Source organism: Anabrus simplex, chromosome 1 (genome assembly GCF_040414725.1).
Source record: "Anabrus simplex isolate iqAnaSimp1 chromosome 1, ASM4041472v1, whole genome shotgun sequence".
Taxonomy (NCBI): Eukaryota; Metazoa; Arthropoda; class Insecta; order Orthoptera; family Tettigoniidae; genus Anabrus; species Anabrus simplex.
The window spans coordinates 1,238,998,897-1,239,022,770 of record NC_090265.1 but is presented as its reverse complement, the minus strand read 5'-3'; the positions used below and the strand labels follow the sequence as shown (position 1 = coordinate 1,239,022,770).

The following is a 23,874-nucleotide window of genomic DNA, read 5'->3' as shown; positions in this document are numbered from 1 at the left end:
TAAGGTACAACCTTTGCATTTTGAAAATGGAAAACCACGGAAAACCATATTCAGGGCTGCCGACGGGGTGACTTTAATCCACTATCTCCAGAATGTAAATTCACGCCTGCGTGACCCTATCCACATGGCCAACTCACTTGGTACATAAGAATTCTGAAGGTGAGATGGGTAGATCGAATTACAAATGAAGAGATATTGAATCAAATTGGTGAGAGGACGACGATTTGGCAAAATTTGACCTGAAGAAGAGATAGAATGTTAAGACACTCAGAACTTATTCAGTTAGATTTTGGGAGGAAGTGAATGCAGTAAGACAGTAAAAGCAACAGGGGTAGACCAACGTATGAATATGACAAACAGATTAGAGTAGATGTAGGATGTAGTAGTTATGTAGAAATGAAATGGTTAGCACAGGATAGGGCAGCATAGAGAGCTGCATCAAACCAGTCTATGAACTGATGACCCAAACAACAACATGATTTAATAGTTAACAAAACCAAACCTGGGTGTTGCTTGGGCACTGGATATGGCTGTAAATAAGAGAGCCCAAGCAATGCTCGGGCACCATGTTTAACGTATTAAACCTTTTATTTACTTTATTAATTAATGCCAACAAGCCAAAGGCTCATATATAGGAATTGTACAATACAATTTAATTAGCATCAAAATTAATATAATACATATACATTGGCTGCAAATAAATACATAAATTTGTTATAATGAACGTTACTCTAAATATACCCATATTTCTTTACATTACCATTCACAATAAACAAAGCAAGTAATAAGATCCACCTTTTCAATACTATATATTCCATGAAAATGTTTACATTTCTGTTAAATCATCACGTTTATGAACTTTTGGTACCTGTTTCGACAAAACTATATGTCATCATCAGCCTAGGATAAATTATACAAAGACAATAAAATACATTGATTGTGACCCTATAATAATATCATAATAATAAAATTATACATATTAAAACTAAAGTAATATTTACATGTGATAGCTGATAGTCATTAACACAATAGTGGTGTATTTAAAAAGAATGACATGTTAAAAAAGTTTTTTTTTTTTTTTTTTGCAGTAAAATATAATGATCAGCTTTTGATCTGTCATATGTTAATCTGTTGAACAGTCTGATTCATTTTTAAAGAGGCGTTGTACTATGTTTGACACATTAATTAGAATTAAACACTCAGTCATAAGTTGTTCCTCACGAGTATATACACAACAGAATGCAGAATATTCTAATAGGACTTCAAATTGGACTTAACAGAAGAAGAATTTTAGTACAATGCCCAATATAACCAAGATAAATAAATAAAGTTTATATGTCACTGCAGGTTGATATTGACAAGCAAAGTGATTTATTGGATTTTTTTTTTTTTTTTTTTTTTTTTATCGGCTTGTCACCTTGTATGTTTATTTATGTCATATTAAGCAATATGGGTTTGAACACTGTAAAATAGCCGAGGTTCTTGTTGAAATAGTGCTTGAAAAGATCTTATGAAGCAAGTTGTAAATACAGTGGTTGATCTAGAAAGGTCTTGAACCAAGACAGAACCTATAAGAAGGATAAGACACGAGTTAGAATTACGTAAATACCGGAAAAGATATTGCTAAAGGATGGAAGACTCGCCTCACGTGCCAAGTTGATGGTAGGTGTACCGGGAGGAACTGACAGACTGATGTCGAGGGAGGGGAGCGGGGTGGAGTTGCTAAGTAGGAGGAAGGGGAATCGCAGTAGAGGTGGGACTATAGTCGGATGGGCGTGGGGTCAAATGCATTTTTACAATTTTTTTTGACAAATTTTGTTTGTCAGCTTAATGTATAATAGTGACAAAACTTGTGAGGAACAGGATAAAGTGATTTACAATTAAAAGATGTGAAGAAAACAATGTACAAATGGAACAGTTTCATATGGAAAATAAAAAGAAAGTTCAAAATGTGAAGTATAAGTTCAAAAAACATGCATGGTGGAAACAAATAACATAATAGTTACAAGCAATCACATAGAAATTCACATGAAATTTACAAAATATAACATTACACGTGTTGTAACATAATTATTGCAATGCAGCTACATTGGAAGTTGCACAGAATTCACTGAATATAACTTAAGAAAATTACACTATATCCTAGCATAGTTTAATAATTATAATTCAGTCAGATATTAATTCACAGGTGTTCATACTGACTTTATACTGTATGGAAGTGAAAGCTAGGTGGACTCAGGTTATCCCATTCATAAGTTTGAAGTTGTCATCATAAAGTAATTGTAAAATGGTCCTAAGATTGCAGCAGGTAAGAGTAAGAGTTATGAAAGTAGCAAGAATGAATGCAGGTATAAACAGGTGGGAGCAATGGCAGGAGGGTATTTGGAATGAGGAAATACAGGCTAAAGTGGGAATGTATTCTATGAATGAAGCTATCCATATAAACTGGCTTCAGTGGTGGTGTCATGTGGTGAATGGAGAAGGATAGGTTACCTAGGAGAATAATGGACTTGGCCGTAGAAGGTAAGAGGAGTAGAAGACGACCTAGATTATGATAGACTCAGTTTTTAATGATTTAATGAAAAGAGATGTGGAACTAAACTAATGAAAATGTATATATGCACAGATGCTGTATAATTATCCACAACCAATCTGCAGTTACTTTGGATTTCATTCAGCAGGTCATTGGTAAATAGCATAAACAAAAGTGGCCAAATAACACTTCCCTGTATAGCTGCATATTTCATTTGATACAATTGTTTCTCTGTGTGCTTTATTATTCATCAGTCAGTACCCATACTTTTGGATGCTGTCAATTCTGGACACATTTTGCATTACCTGCGAGTAGCTCCAATGTGAAAAGGAGATGCCTGTTTCTGTTTATACTGCTCTAAAAAATTACAAGGACAAGATTTTGAACACTTGTACTGTTCTACATGTTAGGTGTACCGTGATATATCATGTGTTATCAGATAGTTCAAACCTTCATCTAGCAGGAATACATAGCTTGTTTATGTTGCATTGTACACTTAGATGCGGCAAGCAGAAATCGAACACTATGTTATCAACCAAAAGGGAACTGTCATATAAAGTAAGACAGAACCCTCCATTTGCGTGTATGACTGCCACACATCTATGAGGCATGCTTCTGATCTGTCAACGCACATCTGTCAGGGGGATGTTTCACAGTTCTTCGACCATAGCATTTGTAAGTTCTTTAAGTGTTGAGGGACTCTTGGATACCATTGGACTTGTTGATCTAGCTTGTCCCATAATTGGTTGATGGGACTGAGGTCGGGACTTACAGCGGGCCATTCCATGGTTTGAGTCTGGGCGCCTTAGTGGCGGCTGATGTATGTGCTCTTGCATTGTCTTGTTACACCACAAAGTAGGGACCATAACCACTGCAATAGGCATAATGTGATCAAGCACAATATCCTCTAGTTTCCTGGAAGCATTAAGTTGGAGTCTGATCACTGCAAAGTCCATTTGACCATTAAAAATGATGCCATCCTAAACCATGACAGACCCAGCACTCAGCACCCAGCACTTCCTGGACTGCTGCCTGTGTATACTGCTCTCCATGGCAACAATACACCCACAGATGTCCATCACACTGCCATCACTGCATCAGGCGAAAGCATCATTCATCAGTGAACACCACTTTGCACCTGTGTCAGAGCTGCCAGTGCATTCACAAATCTAAGTAGATATCTCCTGTGATAAGGTACTACAGTAATTGGAGACCTTTATAAGGCCTTCATGACCTTAAGCATGTCTTTTGCAGTTTGTTCCAAACTGTTGGGTCACTGACAGTTGCACCAGTAGCTGCCCGTAGATCATTTTGGTTCCCCTGAGCGATAAACAAGCTGATGCACAGGAGCTTCTCACTTAGAGTATATGTGCATCATTGATCACCCACTTCAGTTTTCAATATTCACTATTTCATAAAAGGAAAGATGCAGTCATGACAATTTATTTCATAGGCAGTGTTTGTTTGTAAAACATGTCAGAACAAGACAAAGCAACTTTATAGCATACTAACTAATATTTTTGAGCTGTAAACTTATATATACACTGACTGACAGAGCAAATGCAACACCAAGAAGGAGTGGTTCAAAAGGGATGAAAGTTGGGGGAAAAACAGAGACGGCACGGACGAATAATTGATGTTTATTTCAAACCGATATGCAGGTTACACAGTGCGCACGGCATCGACTCAGTACGATGTAGGACCACCGCGAGCGGCGATGCACGCAGAAACACGTCGAGGTACAGAGTCAATAAGAGTGCGGATGGTGTCCTGAGGGATGGTTCTCCATTCTCTGTCAACCATTTGCCACAGTTGGTTGTCCGTACGAGGCTGGGGCAGAGTTTGCAAACGGCGTCCAATGAGATCCCACACGTGTTCGATTGGTGAGAGATCCGGAGAGTACGCTGGCCACGGAAGCATCTGTACACCTCGTAGAGCCTGTTGGGAGAGGCGAGCAGTGTGTGGGCGGGCAGTATCCTGCTGAAACAGAGCATTGGGCAGCCCCTGAAGGTACGGGAGTGCCACCGGCCGCAGCACATGCTGCACGTAGCGGTGGGCATTTAACGTGCCTTGAATACGCACTAGAGGTGACGTGGAATCATACACAATAGCGCCCCAAACCATGATGCCGCGTTGTCTAGCGGTAGGGCGCTCCACAGTTACTGCCGGATTTGACCTTTCTCCACGCCGACGCCACATTCGTCTGCGGTGACTATCACTGACAGAACAGAAACGGGACTCATCAGAGAACACGACGTTCCGCCATTCCCTCATCCAAGTCGCTCTAGCCCGGCACCATGCCAGGCGTGCACGTCTATGCTGTGGAGTCAATGGTAGTCTTCTGAGCGGACGCCGGGAGTGCAGGCCTCCTTCAACCAATCGACGGGAAATTGTTCTGGTCGATATTGGAACAGCCAGGGTGTCTTGCACATGCTGAAGAATGGCGGTTGACATGCCGTGCGGGGCTGCCACCGCTTGGCGGCGGATGCGCCGATCCTCGCGTGCGGACGTCACTCGGGCTGCGCCTGGACCCCTCGCACGTGCCACATGTCCCTGCGCCAACCATCTTCGCCACAGGCGCTGTACCGTGGACACATCCCTATGGGTATCGGCTGCGATTTGACGAAGCGACCAACCTGCCCTTCTAAGCCCGATCACCATACCCCTCGTAAAGTCGTCTGTCTGCTGGAAATGCCTCCGTTGACGGCGGCCTGGCATTCTTAGCTATACACGTGTCCTGTGGCACACGACAACACGTTCTACAATGACTGTCGGCTGAGAAATCACGTTACGAAGTGGGCCATTCGCCAACGCCGTGTCCCATTTATCGTTCGCTACGTGCGCAGCACAGCGGCGCATTTCACATCATGAGCATACCTCAGTGACGTCAGTCTACCCTGCAGTTGGCATAAAGTTCTGACCACTCCTTCTTGGTGTTGCATTTGTTCTGTCAGTCAGTGTGTATATATATATATATATATTGAGAGAAAGAGAGGGAGAGTCCAGCTCCTATGCAGTTCCACTACTCACCTTGGATAGGATTTGTGGTACTAATAATGCATGATGGTAAATTTTATACTGACTTTTGGTGATATTATGGAAACAAATATTTAACAGTAGCATTAAGCCTACTCATAAAATTTTAATTTTAAGGAAATGTTTAAAACTTGAATCTGTATTGGTTACTTTATTTTATTTTTTGCAGACGACATCTGATTTTGTCCTGTCAGGGTCATCTGCACATCTTCCCTTTTGATGATCCATTGTGTTCCTTTGCTATGGAGAGCAGTGAGTATATTATCATTTACTGGAATAATTAATTAAAGGAAGTTTGCATCTTCATTACTTTTTCTGTTCATAATACTTTACTTACTAACTGACCTTAATGAAATGAACTGCAATAAAGGTTAAAATCAATAATTAGGGAAACTGAGACCACTAACAAAGTTTGCAAAAAGATATATATATATGTATAAGGACAAGTGTGATAAGACGTTGTCAAATAAGCACTCGCGGATCAACTGAGAAAACTAGAACTGTGGTGAATGGCTTCAATGGCAGAAGAGGACATATGTCTCAGTGGATGAGAGGGCGGAAGAACCAAAAATAAAATCCACCTTGCATATGACTTGGACCGAGTGGCGAAGTGGTCAGCGTCGGTCTACCTAGTAGCTACAGCTGTATAGTTACGTTCCAGGAACTAGCAGTCACTGGTCCTAATTTCCCAGTGGAAACACTGGACCAATCTTTGATTACAAGCTATGATGATTCGTGAGAGTAAAATCAGCATTACCCCAGGTGATAACCAGTCCACCCATCATGAGACAGCTACTGGGTATTCGGATTCTGGGGAACCCAGGCAATCATGAACACAGAGAAAGTCGGATTTCTCTGGCAAACTAACATCCAAAACCTTCACATACATTGGCATGTTCACTGTAAATACCGTGGTCCAACCTGGTAAATTGCACAATCTTGTAACAGAACTAGATCAACAGAACTGAGGAAATGAGATTCACTGATGAGGACACAACTGATTATGGAAACTACCAAATCTTCAAGAGTAAAATGGACTGAAGAGTTGGTAAGGGAACTCCCTTACAAGAAATGGCCTTCATGGTACATAAAAGTATAGTAGGCTCAATAAAAGAAGTCACTCCCATCAGTAACCGGCTCATGACAATGCAAATCCAATGTGCTAACAAAAAATATACAGTAGTGAATGTGCATGCATCCACTAACACGGACAATAAAAAAGAACCACAAAAAACTGATGCATTCTGGGCTAAACTTGAGAAAATCGTGGAGAAGATTCCAAAAGAGGATTTAAAAAATTTGCTGGGCGACTTTAACGCACAAATTGGTAAAGAAAAAGAACACCAGAAAACTGTTGGCAAATTCCCTGCTCACAAATTCACTAACAAAAACGGGTTGAGACTCACTGCCCTCACTCACTCACTGAACTGTGTCAACAAAACAATCTTAAAATCATGTCAACTTCTCTGAGAAAATCCCCACGGAAACAGAAGACCTGGAGGTCACCCGTTCCAGGGATCGGTGAATTTCAAATCGATCACATTGCCATCTCTCATCCCATGCAGAGAGAGGTACACAATGTACAGGTACGCTGAGGAGCAGCAAACATCGATTCCAATCACTACCTAGTGAGAATAAAGGTAAAATTCACCCCGAAGAAAATTCATCATAAGGGGTCACACATACCGAAGTTTGACACGACACAGATTGGAAACACTAATCTGCAAGAAGTATGGGAAAGGGAACACGCAGGCACCTGGGAGAAATTCCGCAATAAAATCATCCAGAAAGCTCGAGAGCAAATTCCCCTGAAAAAGAATACTAAACACCCTTGGTGGAATTCTGAATGTGAACGTCCCTTGAAGGAACGAAAAGAAGCATTCCAGAAATACAACAGCAAGAAATCACCAGAAAACCAAACATATTTCAATGAAACTAGAAAATGAGTAGCCAAAATGATCAGGCAGGTCAAGAGAAAACACTTGAAGCAACAAATGGACTCGATTGAAGATAACTTTCGTAACTTCAACATACGAGATTTCTACAGGGAATGCCATTTACCATTATTATTATTATTATTATTATTATTATTATTATTATTATTATTATTATTATTATTATTATTATTAAATAAAAATGTTGAATTTTACAGCGGTCGTGCCCATCGTTCACTGGTTAATTAGCTTCATCGGGAGATCAGTAGTGGTGTCTGATCCATAATCACGGGTTCGATTCCAACCAACGAAAGAGAACACTAAACCTGAAAGATTGCATTTCATTTTAGCAGATCTACGAATAAACAGAAAACTACATTACTCCTATAAGAGCAGCTCTGCAGTGTCTTCCTACAAGGATGTAGAAGTAAACGGAAGTGAAATACCAGCACTCTGTTATCTATATAATTAAGTCAGAAGTATGAGGTGGGGAAGTATATACGATGAGTAACGCATGGTTGATAGTTAGTAGTGGCGATCTGACAGACCGAAGCCTAACACACCTATCCGCCCTGGTCCCCGCTCCTGGCCGATATACAGCAGCAAGCCGCGCAGGGTGAGTCGAGGCGAGAGTCAGGGCTGCGATATCAGTCTCCGATGCCTTGTTCTCAGAAATACGTGCGACGTTTTTTTCTCACTGCTTTCAAGTTTTGTAAATGGAACTATGTGTCAGATGCTTACATGATAATGTGCTTTAGACTTCCATCATTCTCAGTTGAGGTTTGGGCTTCACTGATAGCCTTGGTAGCCCTCAGTATACGCCATTGAATTTCTGACTTGGACACAGATTTATAAAATCATACAGATGTGAAGCCAAAGTCAGGTGCCATATACAGTACTTAACAAAGTACTTGATATAACAATATCTGCTGTACTAGCATTAGTTCTCAGTTGATGAATACCTACATTTTATGATTTCATTAGGACTTGTAGGCAACATGAAGAAATTCTCAGTACTGGTGACAATTCCATCCATTGCTGAGCCAGCAATACAGTTATTTGATGAAAGATACTTGGCTAACTTTTCACTTACACCTGTGAAATATTTATTGAAATGATTACTGATCAATTTGAGTTATGTAAGCACTCCAATGTCTATTTTGAAAGTTATACAGTATTTTGATTCAATTTCTGATGAGACTTTTTTAGTTGTTAGAGATATGTTTCCATGTAGTTTGAGATCTGTTGCTTGATTCTAAGGATACATTATGTGAACATAAAACTTTCTTAATAGTTCTTCTTAAAGCTGTGATTTTATTACAACATTGCTTGTAGTCTTTAATTACATATTATTTTCATTTTTTTAAATAGCAAACAGAACTGACCTTCAGGGACATTGATTTAAATATAGTGGTATGATTCAGGGTTGTTGATACTCAAATTTATCACAAGTTTCCATCCAAATATTGCAGATTCAATACCTTGTATCATGTGTGATTCTAGATTATTGTAAAACAAATCAGCGCTAGTTGCAATAGTAGAAAAAGTATGGTTTTGAAAACACTTATTTGCTATGTTATAAATAGTGGGTTAGGGTGACCAGACACCTCTTTTATTCGGACATGTCTTCCAACAGAGGTCCGCCCTACTTCATTTTTACAAGTACAGTAAAACCTTGTTTATTCAAAGTCATTGAGATGCAAAAATCGGACTTCGAATTACGTAATTTCGTATTAACCGTCAACTTGCTGCGTATCGAAATATTCTATTACTGCATGCAATTAACCTTGATTTACAGTTTAAATCTTTCAAATGCCATGTAAGAAAACTATTTCCAAAATGTATCCAACAAGGTGCATTTACAGTTTTCAAATAATGCACTTGGATAACTCACTGACAAACATAACCTCACACAATGAAAGAAAAAAAAAGATTCAAAGACGAGGAAAAATCTATGCTGGCTCCCCTGAGCAAGTCCTTTGTTCATTGGATTACTGTACTGTATGCATTTTAGATGTCCTGTACTTGCATGGAAAGTACCCAATGCCCTTAAAACATCGTGGCTTATCGAAATTTCCTATGACAAGAGGAGAAAGTCTCTCGTTTCCATCTACATTACAAGTAGAGTGACTGTCCTTGTACGATTTACCGCCATGGCACTTCTCTCGTAATTCAGAAATGCCAACCTTTGCCGCATCACAAAGTATCCTAAGACCCTTAATGCATTCAATCACCTTGATTCAGAATTTAAACCTTTCAAATGGCATGAAGAAAAAACTATTTCTGAAATGTATCCAACAAGGTGCATTTACATTATTCAAATAATGCACTTGGATAAATCACTGGCAAACATAACCTCTTACAAAAAAGAGAAAAACAAGATTCACAAACTAGGACATATTACGCTGGCTCCCCTGTGCAAATGCTTTACTTTTTGGGTTATTGTACTGTATGCATTTTAGATGTCCTTTACTTGCACAGAAAGTGCACAACGCCCTTAAAAAATTGTGGCTTATCAAACTTTCCTGTGACTAGGGGAGAAAGTCTTGCACTTCCATGTGCATTGCAACACGGTACAATGACCCCCACCCTTGTACGATATCCTGGCTGGCATTTCTCTCCTTTAAAACCGTAAGTCCATTTGGACTCGGCATTAAAAAGAACAATGCAGTTTCATCTGCATTGACAATATTGTTCGGTGCGTACAAACTGATTATATGAGCCACACTTTTTCACCAACTGTCGGCATCGCCAGTGTTCGCGGAATCTGCTTTTCCGCACACTGCCTGCTACGTGATATTGTGGCGCTCCTTAAAACACTGAACACAAAAGAATTACGATTTTACTCGAACTTAGCAAATATGAAGCACATTCCGGAAGACGCATTCCATCACCATGCGGGTAAAGTTTGAATTTAAATTACTCTGTAAAATACTATTTTTTTAATTGTAAGGGCAATTTTGAATTGAAAGTCTGAATTTCGGTAATGGGACTGACATTGTTCTACGAATTACGAATTATCCGTATTTCAAATTAAGCAATTTAAATAACATGCAGAATCGTACCTCATGTTTCCAGGAACGAGAGCTTCTTCGAATTAGGCAGGATTTCGAATTAACCAATTTAGAATTATCGAGATTCTACTGTATTCTTCATTATGTGTGTTGGCATCATCGATATCATATCAATTTATGAAAAAGGCGATTATTCTATGCACACCTTTTATTGTCATAATAGACACTATTTACCACTCTGAATACTGCATACTGAATACTCTCAGCAATACCCTGTCTGAATACTGTTATGTTAATGAGTGACAGCTGACAATGTGACAAGCGACAGGAGATAACCAGGGTTTGAAAGAAGTCTGTTTTAAATGGATGGCGTTGAAAAGTGATATTGATTATTGTTATGTTGAAAAATTTATTCTGTATTTGCAAGCTACTGTAAGTCTAAATCCTTTCAAAATGATGATGTGAAATCTTTGATCAGTTATGCAGTTTCAAGCAATTCCTGAATAAGAGTAGTATTGATGCTGAATTTAACAAGTTACCTTGTAGTCAGAAATGGGCAAAGTCTTTCAATTCACATAAATCAGTTGATTGTAGTTCAGATTTATTAATTCCTACAGAGTAACATTTTTCTTGTAGCAGGCCACAATGCAAATATAGAAAGACTGTATTCATTGATCTCAGCACAATGGACTGATAATAAGAACCATTTCAAAGTAGTATCTGTGAAAATACTCTTAATGGTTCAATATAATCTAAAGGAATTTACATGTGTATCTTTTTATAAGTATATTTAGACATGCCAAAACTCCTTGAAGGCAACTGAATCTTCAGAAAAGTACCAATATAAATGGTTCGTTATTGGACATTATAAATTTTCCAGCTAACTCATTCCTGGTTGCTAGCGTTTCGCCCCCGTATTCTAAGTTGGGCTCACCAGTTGGTAAATAGCACACCCACTAAGACGCATGGCTAGTGCATACTGTGGAGGTCACTGCGTAGGCTCTATAACAGGGATGGCAAACCTTTACTGACTAGCGTGTCAATTTAGGTCTTGTTTGATACTTTTTACTGTCTTGTGTGCCATCGGTTATTTTCTCATAAATCATCATGAAACCCCTCATTTGACTTAATTTAGGCATTAGATTGCATTACTTATAAATCCTTTCAACTGAATGCTTCATGATTTAATTTGAGAATAACATTTCTAAAAACAGGTAAATTTTAAGAATAAGGTATATTTTTGCTCTAACCCCAAAAAAAATGTAAAAAAAACTGCCATAGAATTAATTTTGACGTACAGTACTTCTTTATTAAAGCATAATGCTATGTTGCTAGATTTTTGGCTTATTTATTACATATTAAAACCATTAAAATTTGTTAGTATGTTGTTTGACGTGCCATAGAAGTCGTGTTTGCATGTCACGTAGTTGCACGTGTGTCATAGATTCACTGTCCCTGCCCTATGGGAATCATCATCTGTATCATCTTATGGCCAGGCAGGCATCAATTTTTGATAATGAGACAAAGTCTCTCATAGCGCATTGGAACTGCCGGCGGCTCCAAGTAGCCTACGCAGTGGCCTCCATGGTACGCACTAGCCATGCGTCTTTGTGGGTGTGCTGTTTACCAACTGATGAGCCCAACTTAGCACTCGGGGGCGAATCGTTGGCAACCAGGAATGAGTTAGCTGGAAAATTTATAATGTCCAATAACGGACCATTTATATTGGTATTATAAATTCACTCATTCAGGACAAATATTTCAGGTTCCCTATGGAATACAACATCTATATCAATTCAGAAAAGTACCAACAAGGCATGTAAATTAGTTTCATTTTTTACATTTTGTAAGAATTAACTATATACTGTGGAAATGGATAAATGTCCAAATTCAGACTCTCAGTGGGGATTTTTGTGTCCTGTTTTCTTCTGACATTGTCCTCCTTTTTTAAATAGTTTTGTCCTCTTTTTTATATATATTTGCATCTGGTCACCCTGTAATGGCTAGTATTTTCCTTCTCTTAACTGTAGGTTTAGTACTATACCTGTAGGTATACTACAGAAAATTATGATCACTGATATCACATACATAAGATATTATTATCTTGGTAATTGCTGTCATAATTGATAAACGGATGATCAAGAAGTGAGGAAGAATTTGTCATAATTCTAGTAGGATAATACAACGTGCGTTCCATAAGTAATGCGACCAATTTTTTTCTGACGCAACTGTACACCGTAGCGTGTTCTAACCTGCTGGGCTAGGTGGAGGGAGGTGTTAGCTTCAAACGCTCTTTGTCACATTCGGCAGCGAGCTTCCGGAGAGTCAGGACGTGCATTTCCGTCAAGCCCGTTTTGAATTCATATAACATGGCACAATGGATCGTTCTGTAGAGCAACGGTATGCTATCAAATTTTACGTTAAGATTGGGAAGTCCGCCACCGAAACGTTTTCATTACTTCAGCAGGCCTTTGGGACTGATTGCTTGTCCAAATCACAAGTTTTCCGATGGCACAAGTCGTTCATGGAGGGCCAAGAGGAGATCACCGACGAACCTCGCAGTGGACGGCCATCAACCTCATGAGTCGACAAAAATGTGATGCGTGTGCACGATTGTTTAAACTCTGACAGACAGCTGAGCCTTCAATTGATAGCACAAACTCTAAACATGGCAAAAACAACCGTTTCCCGCAGTGTGACCGAAGATTTGAACATGAGAAAGGTGTGTGCCAAACTGGTCCCAAAAGTGTTGACCGAAGAGTAAAAGGACATGCGAGTGCTTCGGTGCCAAGAAATGTTGGAAATGTGTGAAAATGATCCTAATTTTTTAACTCAGTTATCATTAGTGATGAGTCATGGATATTTTAGTACGACCCCGAGACAAAAAGGCAGAGTTCAGAGTAGCACACCCCATCGTCGCCCCGTCCCAAGAAGGCAAGCATGAGCAAGTCCAGGATCAAAACCATGCTCATTGTCTTCTTTGACGTCAGAGGCATTGTCCACCACGAATTCGTACCTACCAGGACTACAGTGAACTCAGCTTTCTACTTGGAAGTGCTCAAAAGACTGAAAAGGAGGGTCTCGCACTGCCGAAGCAACATCAAGGACACGTGGAAAGTTCATCACGACAACGCGCCGAGTCACAGCGCCTTCATTGTCAATGACTTCCTGGCCAGGAGCAACACCCCATTGGTTCCCCAGCCTCCCTACAGTCCTGACCTCGCTCCCACTGACATTTTTTTGTTTCCTCGGTTAAAAGGAGTCATGAAAGGAAAACATTGGGACACGATTGAATGAATCCAGGCGCATGTTACATCGGCTTCCAGGATGCCTCCAGAAGTGTATCGATGCAAGAGGGTGGTATTTTGAAGATTTTTGATTATTTGTACGAATATATTCAATAAACGATTTTTTATGAATTTGGTCGCATTATTTATGGAACGCACCTTGTACATGTTACAGAAGTTATAACTGTAGCTCATAGAAATGAAAATAGAGTTAGAAATGGTTATGGAAGTAAGGAGAAATTGAAGGAACTTACTAGGAAATTGAATCTAGCAAAGAAGTCAGCTAAGGATAACATGATGGCAAGCATAATTGGTGGTCATACAAATTTTAGTGAAAAATGGAAGAGTAAGTATAGGTACTTTAAGGCAGAAACAGGTTCAAAGAAGGACATTCCAGGAATCATTAATGAACAAGGGGAGTGTGTATGCGAGGATCTTCAAAAGGCAGAAATATTAGTCAGCAGTATGTGAAGATTGTTGGTTACAAGGATAATGTCCAGATAGGGGATGTGAGTAATACTAAAGAAGTATTAAAATTTACCTATGATAACAATGACATTTACAGTAAGATACAAAAGTTGAAAACTAGAAAAGCAGCTGGAATTGATAAGATTTCTGGGGATATACTAAAGGCAATGGGTTGGGATATAGTACCATACCGTATCTGAAATACTTATTTGATTATTGTTTGGTTGAAGGAGCTATACCAGATAAATGGAGAGTTGCTATAGTAGCCCCTGTGTATAAAGGAAAGGGTGATAGACATAAAGCTGAAAATTACAGGCAAGTCAGTTTGACATGCATTGTATGTAAGCTTTGGGAAAGCATTCTTTCTGATTATATTAGACATGTTTGCAAAATTAATAACTGGTTTGACACAAGGCAGTTTGGGTTTAGGAAAGGTTATTCGACTGAAGCTCAGCCTGTAGGATTTCAGCAAGATATAGCAGATATCCTGGATTCAGGAGGCCAAATGGACTGTATTGCGATTGACCTATCTAAGGCATTTGATAGGGTAGATCATGGAAGACTACTGGCAAAAATGAGTGCAATTGGACTAGAAAAAAGAGTGACTGAATGGGTGGCTATATTTCTAGAAAATAGAACTCAGAGAATTAGAGTAGGCAAAGCTTTATCTGACCCTGTAATTATTAAGAGGGAAGTTCCTCAACGCAGTGTTAGTGGACCTTTATGTTTTCTTATATATATCAATGATAGGCCTATGTGTAAAGAAGTGGAATCAGAGATAAGGCTGTTTGCAGATGATGTTATTCTGTACAGAGTAAAAAATAAGTTACAAGATTGTGAGCAGCTGCAGGGTGACCTCAATAGTGTTGTGAGATGGACAATGGTATGATTATAAACGGGGTTAAAACTCAGGTTGTGAGTTTCACAAATAGGAAAAGTCCTCTCAGTTTTAATTACTGCGTTGATGAGGTGAAAGTTCCTTTTGGGGATCATTGTAAGTACCTAGGTGTTAATATAAGAAAAGACCTTCATTGGGGTAATCACATAAATATGATTGTTAATAAAGGGTACAGATCTCTGCACATGGTTATGAGGGTATTTAGGGGTTGTAGTAAGGATGTAAAGGAGAGGGCATGTAAGTCTCTGGTAAGACCCCAATTAGAGTAAGGTTCCAGTGTATGGGACCCTCACCAGGATTACTTGATTCAAGAACTGGAAAAAATCCAAAGAAAAGCAGCTCGATTTGTTTTGGGTGATTTCCGACAAAAGAGTAGCGTTACAAAAATGTTGCAAAGTTTGGGCTGGGAAGATTTGGGAGAAAGGAGACGAGCTGCTCAATTAAATGGTATGTTCCAAACTGTCAGAAAAGAGATGGCGTGGGAGGACATCAGGTTCCAGTGTATGGGACCCTCACCAGGATTACTTGATTCAAGAACCGGAAAAAATCCAAAGAAAAGCAGCTCGATTTGTTCTGGGTGATTTCCGACAAAAGAGTAGCGTTACAAAAATGTTTTAAAGTTTGGGCTGGGAAGATTTGGGAGAAAGGAGATGAGCTGCTCAATTAAATGGTATGTTCCAAGCTGTCAGAAAAGAGATGGCGTGGGAGGACATCAGTAGACGAATAAGTTTAAGTGGTGTCTTTAAAAGTAGGAAAGATCACAATATGAAGATAAAGTTGGAATTCAAGAGGACAGATTGGAGCAAATATTCGTTTACAGGAAGGGAAGTTAGGGATTGGAATAACTTACCAAGGGAAATGTTCAATAATTTTCCAATTTCTTTGCAATCATTTAAGAAAAGGCTAGGAAAACAACAGATAGGAAATCTGCCACCTGGGCAACTGCCCTAAATGCAGATCAGTAGTGATTGATTGATTGATTGATTGATTGATTGATTGATTGATTGATTGATTGATTGATTGATTGATTGATTGATTCATTCATTCATTCATTCATTCATTCATTCATTCATTCATTCATTCATTCAATATAGTCTGATATTACTGTATTAGTTTCTTATAGATCTAGGTCGTAGTTGCCTAGAATAGTCATTCTTTTATTAGAGCAGTAATTCTTTTATGCCTGGTAGTGGTAGGTATACTTTCAAGAGAAGGTAAGAAACGAGGTGCATTATATAAAATTATAAAATTCAGCATTGGATACAGAAAGCCACAATTCAGCCACGACAATTATGTCAGATTTTGGTAGTATAGTTTGGTAGTATCTACTTTTTCCACCTCTTCCTTATTTTTGATACTCCTGCTATTAATACAAAGGAAGTTAATGTTGTTAGCTGTAGTTGATGAATTACTTAACATAGTTTTTCAAGAAAGTTTCAATAATACTCCATGAATTCATGATGGGATCGGAAATAGTAGAAAAAATTAAATAGATTTGGATATTGGATTCTTTAACAACAAGCAACCAACATGGATATGACTTCATTGTTCCTACTAACAACAGTTTCAGAGCCTTCATTTTTCCAGAGACAGATTGTCCAGTTGTAACCCACCCCTGCCATTTTCTCTAAGTTTCATGTGCCATGCCCTCTGAATGCCTGGTTGTTTGTTGTGTCAGTCATATTTGCTTTTGGAATCTGTAATATACTCTAGTGCTAATAGCATACAGAGTGTAAATAGTTGTGAGAATAAATTATGTAAAATGTTTTTGTTGCATATTTTGAGAGTGCTTAAAATAGTTTACTTCAAAATTATGGCTTAACAGTGGTTCACCTTGAGAAAAGTGTTTTGTCACTGAAAGATTAGATTATAGCATACTCATGCTTAAACAGCTGATATCAATGTATCATTTTGCAGTTTCATATGAACAAACAGCCCTCAAGTATGTTTGGAAGAATGACGAAGCTACGCTGCGGAAGTCTCCTAGTCTCACATCACTTAATGCATACCTAATTCGGAACCAGACTGACAGATGCCCTATAAAATCAATCTGGAGAGGTAAGTTAAAGCCTGCTGTCTGTGTGTGCTGTTGATTAATGTATGTAGTACTCCTCCCCCTTTCAATCACATCACTATTTAGCAAGAAGTAGTAATCTACGCTCCAATTAAATAAAATTGTAGTACTGTACTAGAATCCCATTCTGTGGATCTGTTGTATTGTTTTCAGATTCACAGAGAGAGGGTAAATTCTTTAAGCTCCTCCCTCCTTTTTGTTTCTTTTTACTTTATTAGGAAATAATAGTGAATACCTGGAGGAGGGGTTTCACCTCTTTCTTTACTCCTAGATATTAAACTTCTATCATTCTTCTCTACATTATCATGGAGAAAAGTCAAAGATATTTCACTTTGACTTCTAAAGTATTTCACCCTTTTAATATGAAACATGTTCTTTGTTTATATTCTAATTAAAATATACTGTAGTCTGAATTGCCTATAGATGTATAGCATATTGATATTCATTGATATGTTTGTGGAAACAGTAGTAAATATTTGTTGATATAACAAAATACATCAAATTGACCCATGTCTGACTTTTAGTTTAATTTAATAGAATTCAGAGATATTGAAGACTTTCAGGATGTAGTTTGGGTGAAATGCAAACTCTTCATTATGCTTTCTTTTTTCCCTGTTTCCTCTCTGTTTCTCCTTGTTCATTAAACCAATCAGTGTTTTAAAATATGTATAAAAGAGGAGAATAAGTTGGTCATGTAAAAGAGAATTTTAAAAATAAAGACCTTTACTTCTGTTATTCAAGTTTTTATGCAGATTTCCTTGGTCATTTTATGTACTGTTACTGTACATACTGAACATGAAGCATTAAGGGGTGTGTATCTACTAAATCTGCCAGAAGTAGTATAGTAGTATCGAGGGAGATGCTCATTGTTCCAAGGTTTCTATCACACATTGATCAATTGTCAAGTTTATTTATGACAGTTCCATACTCTAGCCTCCTCTTTATTGATCACTCATGCCTTCATGAAGAGAAAGAAAATATTGCAGGTCTGTAGCAAAAATAATTTGTTCTTCCCAGCAGTTTTGAGTGGGCTGAAATAAACCAAACTATGCTACACCTTGCACAGAATAGTCATCATTACTAATTCTAATATATCCTAGGTAGATGTATCATTGTATTCTATGTCTAATAACATGGAATTGAAAGAAATCAAAGCCGTGGTCAGTTCTTCCAGCATATCTCAGGTAATGAAAAAACAGACAAACTGGTTGGAATATCATCACATCCAGCAACTTTTAATCCTTCTGTGCAGCAAAATGTATAATAACAAACAACTGTCAAAGAATGATATGACAAGTATAGAAGAAATCTTCCCGGCTTGTAGGATGTGGTTGAATTGACAATGGAGAGGGTGGATCCTTGAAATATCAGATGCAGTTTCCATTGAAACGTCTGGAGCTAGAAATCCATTTTAATCACAACCTATCAGCCCAGAAAATTCCTTTTATATTAATCAAGATTCTGGCTGAGAAAGCCTAAGCTGCTATGATATGTTGAACTAACTTGACTATAGCATCCAGAATAAGGAAAGTTGTAGATCAGCAGTGGCCAAACGCTGCACAGTTCACAGTGTGTACAGTTACCGCACATTGACTTCACATGCATGAAGTGCTTGGTAGGCGTGTCCGTTCTCGGGGAGAGAGAGACGTAATGTGGTGGAGAGCATTGACCATAGAGTTGGCCAGGTATTGTATGAGTTTGACGGCTAGGGAACATGACATACACAGTGCAAGATGGTGGTTCATTGGTAGTGCTGTTGCAAATGCATTGCACTAAATAAAGCACATTAGAAAAGAGAAGAAGTGGCAGAAATTTGCACTCCTTTAAAACATAAGTTTGTGAGAGGTTTTTCTCTGTAAAAAAACTTTACAAGCCACAGTTGCATGTGAGATTATCTGACAAAAGCTTGTGAAACAGCTTGCGATTGTCTGTGTACCATACATTTGTGCCGGACATTGGTTTCATCATTACTTCGACAAAACATTGATAAGATACAATAGCATTTCATATGTGATATCTTGTTAAATATAAAGTATTGTCACAGGTTTACTCAAACAAGGGCATATTGTATGGATTTGTATTTGTTTATTGTATATGACATATAAACCAGAATAAAATAATAATATAATATAATAATAAAATAATGTGTGGTATTAAATTTTCGGACTCAGAAAGGATGACTGCAACGACTAGATGGCTGAGGTGTCGTACTGTTGTTAATCAGTGGGGAGGAAAAGCAGTATTCCCCCTGGAATGGCTAGTCGGGTCTATTATGCTGGGAGGAGCAGTTCCGGAGGGGTGGGAATCTTAATGTGCAAGCATGAGGCCAGCTCATCACACAGCATATCAGTGTGCTTCATAGGTGTGACAATCCTGGCCACCACTGTTGTAGATAGTAGGTGGGATCAGTATAAAACTGAACCATTAGACTATGTGCAGTATTTAAGTGTATGAACAGTCATCATGGATGCCTTGCTGATCATCTTAAAGGGAAGTATTGTCTAATTTAATGAATGAACACTCTACCTGCCTCCAAGATACACATACAGAAGCACGAAACTGAGATGTTTCTTACTGAATTTTGCCTGTTATACAGTCAATGGGGCTCACATTTCTGTGACCTAAAAGCTTCTGAAATAAACATGCATTTAACCCCCATATGTTACCAAAATATGACCCAAAACCCTGAAAATACACTAATGTTCATAAAAACCAGAACATCTTGAAAGACTAGAGATAGGAAGTTAACATTCACAGTACATGTGCATTTGTATGTTCTGAAGCATTTGAACCATGTCAGCCCTCAAGTTCAAGGTCCACATCGATATCTCAGTGCATCACCAATGACTGGTAAAATAATGCCTGTGGCTCTCGTTGTCGCTATAAACCAAAGGTAATGGATCAGTGTGACTTGAGCAGATATGCAGGATGCCTCACAGATGTATGCAAAAACCGTACTGTCAAATGAATGAGTTTGGAAGAGGGCGCATCATTGGCATGAGAGAACATGGTGGATCCATCCGGGAAATTGCTGCTCGTGTGGGATAAAGTGTTTCAGCAGTGCAGTGGGTGTGTACAGAATGGTTCACAGAAGACCGTAGAACACGACCACCCCCCCGAGAAGATCGACACCTCATCTGAATGGCATTGCAGGACTGATCTGCATCCTCATCGGCTCTGGCACAACTGTGGAACAGTGTAACACATCGTACACTATTAGGAGTGACAGTCCGTCACTGTTTATTACAGTCTGGGTTACACCACATCATCTACTTCTCCACCTACCTTTGACTAATGTGGATAAACATGCTAGACTGCAACAGTGTATGAAACGACATCACTGGGGACAGGAATTGCAGCAGATAGTGTTTCCAGATGAATTCAGGTTCTGTTTGTTTGAAAATGATGGCCGTATTTTGGTTTGCCGCAGACCAGGGGAGAGGCATCACATTGACTGCATTCGCACAAGACATACAGCACCAACTCAAAGCCTTATGGTGTGGGGCATTATTGGATACAACCAAAAATCACAGTTGGTGAGTACCCAGAGCTCTGTGACCAGTTTGACCTACGTTAATAACATCCTGTGACCCGTAGCCATACCCTTTCTGCATGACACCCCAGACGCCATATTTTCAGTAAGACAATGCGCGACTATATGTTGCTTCATGAACACGTGCCTTCTTGTTGTCACAGGATGTCAGACTGTTGCTCTGGCCCGCCCGATCACCTGACTTGTCACCAATCAAAAATGTGTGGAATATGGTGAAATAACGGGTGTGGCGCTGTGACCCAATGCCAACCACCAAAGATGAACTGTGGAACCAGGTGACTGCAGCATGGATGACTATACCCTAGAATGCTATTCACGCCTTATACGTGTCGATGCCATCATGCATGGAACACGTTATCAGTGCCCGTGGAGGACCCAGTGCCTACTAGGCAACAGGACACATGCTGAACCTAGGTGACTGAAATGCTAATCGTTTCTGCAGAACCTACTAATGAACATGTCCTGTGAATATGAACTTCCTATCTCTAGTCTTTCAAGGTGTTCTGTTCTTTATGAACATGAGTGTATGTCATAAAAATGAAAACAATACGTGAAAAAATTGCACTTACTTCTGTCAGTTACTTATGGATTAAATAATTCTTACCTCTCTTAGCGTTCATTTTCATTAGAGTTGCACTGGATAATGACACGCACTTTAAGATGGTCAGACTTGAAGTACCTCCGGTTATCAGCAAGTAGATCTTTGTACTGGGAGGAACTTTTTCTTTCATTATATGATGTAATGGGGCCATACTTGAAAAAACATCAAATCATTAGCAGAAATTTCCAGTTCATTTTCATCAAATTCTGCTTCTTTTCCACAAAGAATGTCGGCAACTTAACACAATGCTATATATATCCAGAATTTTGTTCAAGCAGACATAATTTTTCCCTAATGTTGTCAGCTGCTTGATAACTCATTTTCAGTTTGCTTCACAATGCTTAATGTATCACACAATTGTATGTCCACAGTTTCAAGGCGAGTATTAGATTTTGATATCGCAGAGAAATTTGTTTTTATTAAGGCTACATTTCTTTTCATGGTGAATGAAAACAACTCTTGTACAGTTTTGATTGAAGGTGAATCACTTCTGTCAAAGTTATTGAAGATCACTGTAGTATATGCAGTAGTAGTTTGCAGCATACCCCAATGCATTACAATGGGCTGTAGGGGAAAGGATTGTGATAGCGCCTCTTCTTTAAACTTCTGCACTCAAAACAGAGCCTTAACCAAAATCTTCCTGCTGTTAGCACTGAATTTGACCACCTTATGTAGTTCCCTTGAACCTCTTCAGCCACTCTATAAGGGGTATGCGCAAAACAAGTTACGTGCACCATTTTGGGATACAAAATCTGAAGAGATTTTTCTGCCTTTACCATGTAAGGAGCAGCGTACCTTACAAAGATGAGCACATTCCCTCCTTCTGTTTTATCTGATCACTACAAATTCATTGTAGTGGCAAAAACAACAGCGATGGAAGAGCTATTCAGCCTATTCAATACGTCACATGCCAACAGAAATGTTTCTCCAGACTGGTCATGTTTAAGAATGCCTACAATGCATCTACCATCTGTGTTAGTGATTTCATCAACGGAGACCCATGTTTTTTTGCTGCCAACACTATTTCTTATTTTGTTCATTGTATCATAACAGGAAGTTCCCTTTCTTAATGTGGGCTAGGAGGTAATGGGATAAGTTGTGTACATCTCTAAGAACTTTTGGAAACTAAGATGCATTTCTGGATGGAGATAAACTGGTGTGTGGTTTCTCAAACAGCAATCACTGTCTGTCAGTCAATCAATTAAGAAATCAATCAGTCAGTGATCTCCATTTAGGACTGTTGACCAGGTGGTAGATTCCCTATCAGTTGTTTACCTAGCCTTTTCTTAAATGTTTTCAAAGAACTTGGAAATGTATCAGATACTGTATTTCCCTTGATAAATTATTCCAATCACGTACTCCTCATCCTGTTAATGAATATTTGCCCTAACTTGTCCTCTTGAATTCCAACTTTATCTTCATATTGTGATCTTCCCTATTTTTTTAAAGCTCCACTCCAGCTTTTTCTTCTACTAGTATCATTCCATGCCATCTCTCCACTAACAGCTTAAAACATACCACTTAGAATTACCAAATTTGACTATTTTATGGTCCAATATTAGTCCATATTGACTTAGATCATCCAATAAAGACAACGGGTTATTAATGGGTCTGCCCTGTCAATATTTATTGTTTTTACTAGAACATAGTTAATCTACAATATTCATTAATCGTACATGTTTCAAGAAATTTGTACGGTACCATTCTCTTCATCAGCAATATCACAAGAATCTGCAAAATATCCATACTTTCTAGGACCCAAGATGATAATTACAATTATTAAACATATACTGGTATTGTTACAAATCTAAAACTTTAACACTAAAATACATTCTTCTTTATGATGATTTTTCCTTAAATGTTGCTGCATCCATTCTTGAATTTAATGCTCGAAAAAATGCACTTAAAAGTTTATGTAATGTAGCACCAATATGATGTGGAGGAAAATCAGAAGATTATGAGCATATTAAAATGCATAGTAGTGAATGCTTAATGTTATTAAAAATCTTATAGCCCAGCAATAATGATTTTTTTAAAATTTGCTTGCATTTGGGAGATGGTGGGTTCAAACCCCATTGTCGGCAGCCTTAAGTAAGGCCACAGCCGCTTCCTTCATACTCTTAGCCCTTTCCTATCCCATTGTCACCATAAGACCTATCTGTATCGGTGCGACGTACAGCAAATCGTAAAAATTGCTTTAAACCCATCCCACAGACTGCTTTCTTATCAACCATTTGATACTGCCTAATAGTCTTAATTTTACAACCTTCCTTTTTATCACATTTATTTTTGACTATCTGATGTACCTGTGCTTTGCTACAGAATTCTATGTTAGGCAATGTACACGTAGTGAGTAAGATTGTATTAAATTGCATAGCTCTTAACGTTACCCTAGAAACGCGACGGGCAAGTCTCTGAACATCTCTTTTTATGTGAAAACTGGGTTAGGGAATTTTCATTGTAATGGTAGGCCCTC

At 38.6% G+C, this 23,874-nt stretch overlaps 1 protein-coding gene across 8 annotated transcripts in view; it reads left to right on the top strand.

Moving 5' to 3' along the window:
- The window catches only part of pHCl-1 (pH-sensitive chloride channel 1), a 1,475,408-nt gene that overhangs the window by 1,012,677 nt on the left and 438,857 nt on the right, over positions 1 to 23,874 (top strand). For all 8 annotated transcript variants that reach the window (XR_011017610.1, XM_068225461.1, XM_068225460.1 and 5 more), the window contains 2 exons: positions 5,739 to 5,821; positions 17,088 to 17,228. Coding sequence is in view for 7 of the 8 variants with exons in the window: in XM_068225461.1 (XP_068081562.1) it covers positions 5,739 to 5,821; positions 17,088 to 17,228 (224 nt within the window). In the remaining variant the exon portion in view is untranslated. The remainder of the gene's footprint in view (positions 1 to 5,738; positions 5,822 to 17,087; positions 17,229 to 23,874) is intronic.